Here is a 7,054-nt window from a genome sequence, read left to right as displayed (position 1 = left end):
CTATTGTAATCAAATTTCAGTAATCAAAACTGATGTCAGCACATTGTCATATGATTTAGATTTTGTTGGAAGAACATAATATTCATCACTTCAAATAACTGACGTGAGGATCTTCACTTATGATCTGAATTTCCCCTCTTGGAGCTGCAGCATGTGTCATTACAACACATCCTCTTGTTGTTCTCCCTAATGAGGTATTATTGGATGAATGGATACATCCCTCTCTGTAAACAATACCTGCGACAAACACCCAGTCATCTGGATCATCAGAGTCATGTGTTTGTGTGTATGTGTGTAAAAGGGGCGGATAGCAGGCAATGGGAGGCCCCATCACATGTCAAAGCTGTGTCCTGTGTTATCGTTTCAGCGTGGAGAGAGACTAGGTGGGCCTGTGACAAGAATTAGCCTGACATATCCAGCACCTGAATGATTCACAAAGCATCAGGCGCTGGAGTTATCTCCTCTCTGCAGACAGATGCATATTAATATCCATCAGAAATGTCACATGGTGAAGAAAAGACTCATCCAGTGGCAACCTTTAAAGGGCCAAACATGCACAGATGTAAATATATGGTAATTCAATTTGCTGTGTTTCAGATTCATTTAACAGAGAAATAATTGATTCAGACATTAGGTTTAGAAATGTAAAATGATATTGCTTTTTGCAGGTGTTCAAAAGGTGTTCATTGATCGACCTGAAACTTTTGTGTTCATTGATTCAACTCTCCTTTGTATCATTTCACAAAGACTCTGCTTTTACAATAGAAATCAAAAAAGGTTAAAAGAGCAATAAAAGTGCAGGATTGTTATTCAGCTGACAGGAAAGAAAACACCCACTTCAGAAAAAGGTTAAATGTTTTATTTTCACTGAACAGAACTGTGTTTCTTACTAAAATATCTGTACAAATTAAAATCTTACAGCAAGTCACTTACAATTACCTTCCATACTGTCAAGGTCATTGTGTTCTTCAAAAGTGATGTAATGCCAGGAGAGAAACCAAACATCTGACACCAAAACTACGAATGATTCCGCAAAACAATTTAAAGTGACATTCAGTAAACAGTTTACAGTAACATTGTTTAAAGTATACAGCTCCAATGTCTTCAGTTTGTGTATTCAATAGTTGTTTCCCAGCATGCCTTGTCTCCCTTCAAAGCATGCAATGAGATTAGGTGCATTCGAGATGACGGCGGCTGACTTTTGCCAACTATATGGTCTAACGCGAGCTGCAGGTAACTGCAGGGGCGGGGTATAAAAACGGATCCGTCATGTTGGACACATTCTACCTGCATCAGCTTGCTGTGAGCTGAGATCAATGACTGGTCTCACACCATTTGCAAAGAAAAATGCTGTGAGACCAGGCAATAGTGTGGCTCCAACTTTGTGTAGCCGGAGAAACGCAACTGCTGCCTTGCTCCCGCGAGGTTTAAATGTCATGTTACATGGTGATGTTTTGCAGCGCCAGTGAAAGTCGGACACAATTTCTAACCAGCATGCCTTATTTTAAGTCCAGCATGCATCACGTTAAGTCAGCATTGCGCATTGCCGCATGAAGTCAAACGCACGCAGTTTTGGCTGTTTGGGGGAATTTTCATGAAGGCTTTTAACTTGATATTTAAGAGTATCTGGAGACACAGAATTTTGTGATGGCGAAGTGGCTTATAATACAATCTGGTCCCATCTGCAGAAAAACATAAAGAAACTGTGTAAAATGAAAGTCACAGGAAAAATGCACTTTGTTTAAAATCTAACATAGAAACAACAGGAACTAGTTGCTTCTTACTCTTTGTGTCTGTTTGGTTGCTTGACTGGTTAGATCTGATTAAAACCTCAGTAGGTGTGATCACTTTCCATGAAATGCTTTGCTCTTTATCAGCTGATACACCATGGTTTTTATTTCATACTTGTTTTCCTTCTCTCAATCTCCATTTCAGACAAGGGCATTTGTGTTTAAAGATAAATAAAAGATTTTTATTAGAATTATGTTGGGAACAGAAAGACTGGAAAATTTTGTAGTCCACTGTAACTGTGTCGGTCTCAGGACCCTTACTATTCAGAACTACGTTGAGAGTCAGGAATGGCACAGAAAAAAAAATCAAGCAAGGGATACAAAGAAAAACAAATACCGGCTAAGCTTTGCTTCAAGCTGTAACATAATGAAAGAGAATCATGGTGAATAAAAGACTTTTTGATAAAATGAGAAATGTTCAATGTGAACGGATACATTTTGCCTTTCCATATGTCATACAGTAGGTACAAAACCCCCAAAACAAAAACAACAAAAACTAAAACCATGAAGACAATGTGAATCATCAAATTGAATTCAGTAGGCTCAGTCACTCAAAACAGCAAACATTCATTATCCATGTTGGTAAATGTATTTATATCACCCCAGACCCAACAAAGCTTTTTCCCCATTCAATGAATAATACAGTTCCTCATTTAATCATTTCAAACATTTCAATATGACAGGAAGGACTGATTGATATAAAGTCATAGTTTTAAGATTTACATCATTAAATATTTACACTTGTTCTACTGACAGTATTGACACATTGGCATATATAAATTCAACACTTGTGCATTTATATACAGTCTTTACAAAAATACAACCACAGAAGCAAAAACAAAACAAAGGAAGACAGAACATAACTGTTTGTGTCTTCCTGTCTTGTTGAGCCACTGCTCGGGCTCAGTTAGTAGTGTAAAGCACTGAGGCTTGACAAGGCATCTCTGTCTCTATCTGTCTCCTCAGCTCCAACACTGCTGGGTCAGCAGCAGGTAGAACCACCTAAATAAAATATTCTTTCTGGTTCTCACTCGGACCATTTGCGAGCTGAACGCCAGCTCCGGGCTATCTTCAGGTTGGACTGTTTTTACTTCCCGGCTCCGACACATCCCTTTCCTGCTGTAGAGGACTCGGGCCATTATGGCTAATGCAGACACGCTCACAAAGATCACCACCGCTATCACACCTGCAAAGCAAAGAATTGGAAAAAGTTACAACGGCTTAACAGAATTGGAATGTGGGCCTTCTTTGCTCACATTTTATAATTATGTTAGGGAATTCTACTTGAAAGAGAAAGCACACGCTAGTGAATAACAGTGAACAACATATATACAAAATTGGTACAAATACAAGACACAAAACAAGTCAATATTTAGTAGAGGTGTTCTGTATGTGTCTATGTGGGTAGATATGTATCATCTTTACACATCTTAAGTTTCTGTCTGCAAAACTGCTTAAAGAAAATTAAGAGAATTAAGCTTTGCTCACACAGGGCGCTAGATACACAACACGGTGTGATGCAAGCTCAAAAACATGTCCGTTGGATTGCGAGACAACAGTGTGAAATGTATCTCAGAGTTTGTAAAGTTGTGAAAACAATCAGATTTAAACTTGAATCTTGATAATAACTGAATTCTCTGTGGCTTTATAAACCTTGTTTTGAAATGGGACCGATTAGAACCAAATAGGAGATGAAACATTATATTGGGAAATAAAACTCCTACTTAAAAGCAACTGGTCAGCGGCCCATCAGGCAGAGAGAAAACATTAGATTGTTTTCGCCCCATCATTAGTGGTGCAGTCAGCTCATTTTCTCCAGGCTCCCTGGGCAATTTAAGCTATTAGAAGGTCTCTGCACTGATGTTGGCAATAACCTTTTTTTTTTTTTTTTTTTACCGTTGTTGTACTTGGAGTATAAATTCATTTGTATTCTAGTTAGTTGTGGTTTCCTTTGTGTGCCATGACAACTCAGGGCTTTCATTTACACAATTCATTTTATCAAAATGCTCCTGCCTGCCCCACAAAGAACTGGCATCTTAATGTGGTGGAGGGGTTTGTGTGTCCCTGTGATCCTGGGAGCTTTGTTGTCAGGGAGAATAGCCCCTGGTAGGGTCTCCCAAGGCAAACTGATCTCATGGGAGCAGCCAGACTAAGAACGATTCTACATGAATCAGCTGAGAAGGAACTGTACCTCTCCGGAAAAGGGATACTGGGACAGCCTCCTGGAGTCAGACCTGGGAGGGGAGCTCGCAGACGGGCGTCTGGTGGCCGGGCCGGGACCTAGGCATGCTGACTCACGGTATTAAAGGCTGGTGCTAGGGACACAGAATCTCACCTCTTTGGCAGGGAAGGAGCCACAGCTGGAGCAGGAGGTGGAGCTCACCTCTATGCATAGCACTGTTTCAGGACACTAACTCCTAGAGAGGGACTGGACTCTCTTCTTCTCACCTTATAAGAGGTGCTGGGTGGATGTAGTGTACTCACAAGCCCTCGGTTCTCCTCAGAGACTGAAGAATGTCACCTCAGGGGGAAGATTCAGCAACTCAGGGTGCTTTCACACTTGTAGCTCGGTTCATTTGGTCCGGACCAAGTGAAAAAAATTTATTTCTCACCTCAAAACTTCTCAGAAGTGGATTTGGTGATTTAATAACGTATGAAATATAAAACTTTCTGTCAGGCACACGCAATGATGACGCAGTGAATAGTGACGATTCTCTCTGACCAATCAGTAGTCTTCTGTGTTTTCATGTCACATTTTAGTATCGCCTCAGCTCAGAACTTCAGTGGAGGAAAATTTGAGAAGTCTCATTTAAAATTACACATTTGATTTATCTTGTGAACCAGGTGATCTCAAGGTTCATGAAAGATGTTGTGGAAAAGTGTGTGTTTTGCAGTGGTGAAGCTGAAACCATCTGTCATTTATTTTATGATTGTGTTTGTACCAAATTATTTTGGTTAGACTTGGAATATCTCTTTAAGACATTGACTGGTTCAACTATTATTTGGAAGAAAAGAGACATTATATATTTTTTTATGACAAGAATGATATTGATTGTAAAAGAAGATATATTTTGAACCTCTTTATTTTGTATGGAACATTTTATTAATAATATTAATTGATATTTAAGTGCAAATGGTTGAAGAAGAAACCACAATTACCTCTTTTTAAGATAGAAATTAAACATTACATTAATACTTTATTTGGTTTAAAGAATAAAAAGTCAAAACAGTTAAAAATGTAAAGATTTAAATATTTCTCTATAATGCCTCATGTCTGTTAAGAGATGAAATAAAGATTAAAAACAAACAAAAAACAGAGCCTTGACGGAGGTGATACGAAAAAAAGTACCTGAAAGCAGGTACAGGTACAACTTTTCCACAGTGGAAAACCAAAAAAATGCGAGTAGAATCGAGGCAAGGCAAGGCGAGCTGGTACCATGCAGTGGAAAAGGGGCTAAAGTACATTTTTTTAATAAGCAAGGTTAGTAATGTTAGACCGCAGATTGACCACATAGCCTTTATGAATAATAACGTAAAAACAGAAAATGTAGTACAGTAATAATATGGGGCTTATTAGCCTATAGTATAGGCCTACTGTGGTATCGCTGTCACAAATGTTTTACAGGGTAAACGGAGTACCACTTGCCCTCCTTTTTTAACAGATTTTCACCTATTGATCAGGGAAAATACCTGTGCTAAAAAGTAGCCTATACCTTACCAAACGATTTTCAAGAACATAGTGGCTTATGCAGATCAATCAAAAGATAATTGAACACATTTTGCGGTCAGATGATTGATTTATTAGTTGTTTATCTTTGGAAATAATGCTCAGATCACATCTCTGCTATCATATAATCCTGTGGTTGGTTTGTTTGCTTTCAAACCACAAGCGAACCGCACAAGAATTCGTTTAAAAGCGTACCGAGACCACCTCTTCAAGGCGGCTTGTTTGATCCACTTTTGGTGCACCCGAGTGCGATTGCTCCATTCACCCCTGCCCAAACGAACCACACCAAGGGAGAAAACGTACTCTACTCTCATGTGGGTAATGATAGAGAAACCTGGCGGGGGGTGATTGGGAGCAGCTATGTCTGTATTCTAGCACAAAGTCAAACATGTTTTCAGTGGGTGTTGGACTCCACCAAGGTTGCCCACTGTCTTTCATCGTGTTTGTGATATTCATAGACAGGATCTCAAGGCACAGCTGAGGAGAGTAGAGTGTTCGGATTGGGAACTTTAGAAGTGCATCTCTGCTTAATGCAGATGAAGGGTTCTGTTGGCTTCATCAGACTGCGACCTTCAGCACGCACTGGGGTGGTTTGCAGCCGAATGTGAAGTGGTTGGGATTACGGCTGTGCGATAGGACTAAAATCTTATAGGTGGCAGATTGGTGCAGTATCAGCAGCAGTAATGCAGCCATTGTACCAGACCATTGTGGTGAAAAGGGAGCTGAGCTGGAAGGCAAAGTTTTCAATTTACTAGTCGATCGATGTTCCAACCCTCATGTGGTTATGATCTGTGCGTAGTGACTCAAAAACAAGATCGCGGATACAAGCAGAAGAAATGAGTTTCCTCCACAGGCTAGCTGGGCAAGAGTGAGGTGCTCTGACATCTGGAGATAGCTTGGTGTAGAATTGCTGCTCCTTTGCATTGAAAGGATATAATTGATGTGGTTTTGTATCTGATAAAGATGCCTCCTGGGCACCTTTCTTTGGAGGTTTCCAGGCATGTTCCAATTGGGAGGAGACCCCAGCATGCCTTGGAATGGAAAATGTTTCTGGGGAGGATGTCTGGAATACCCTGTTTACCCTGCTGCTACCGCGACCAGACCCTGGTTATGCGGAACATAATAAATGGATGGATGATGGATGAATGGCTCCTGCCTGACAACCAGTAAATATTTCAAAACAAAGGAAAGATGTTTCAACTAAAACTTAGATACAGACTATACCTTGACATTTGTAATATAATATTTACTAAAACAAAGTTTTTGTTAGTTCTTCTTTAATGAGGTGTAAAAAGACCTGGTAGGAGCAGAAGCAACTGTATCATAACTGACCTTTTATAAATCACACCATCTCGTGATTGATAATGATGGCCATGTGACAGTGAAAAAAAATGGTGCTACAGTACCTCCAATTAGAACTGAGTCACTCCTGATGGCATTCACCAAAGGCTGACCTGTTCCCACTGATCCAGACTGGCCTGCAGCGCAGAGAGACAGAAGAAATAGAAAGCAGGGACAGAAGATGGGTAAAAGGAAA

The 7,054-nt window shown here is 40.0% G+C and overlaps 1 protein-coding gene across 1 annotated transcript; it reads right to left on the bottom strand.

Moving 5' to 3' along the window:
* Positions 1–2,821: 2,821 nt before the first annotated feature.
* LOC119881928 (contactin-associated protein-like 4) lies at positions 2,822–6,995 on the bottom strand (the record flags this gene model as incomplete). Its single annotated transcript, XM_038692003.1, is given in 2 exon segments — positions 2,822–2,976; positions 6,924–6,995. Coding segments are annotated over 2 exon segments (227 nt in total), but the record flags the coding sequence as incomplete, so codon positions are not given.
* Between the last annotated feature and the right edge of the window lie 59 nt (positions 6,996–7,054).

Source organism: Micropterus salmoides, unplaced genomic scaffold, assembly GCF_014851395.1.
Source record: "Micropterus salmoides isolate LMB-PRFRI ecotype aquatic unplaced genomic scaffold, ASM1485139v1 Ms_hic_scaffold_2807, whole genome shotgun sequence".
Classification (NCBI taxonomy): Eukaryota; Metazoa; Chordata; class Actinopteri; order Centrarchiformes; family Centrarchidae; genus Micropterus; species Micropterus salmoides.
This window is presented reverse-complemented; position numbering and strand designations above follow the sequence as displayed.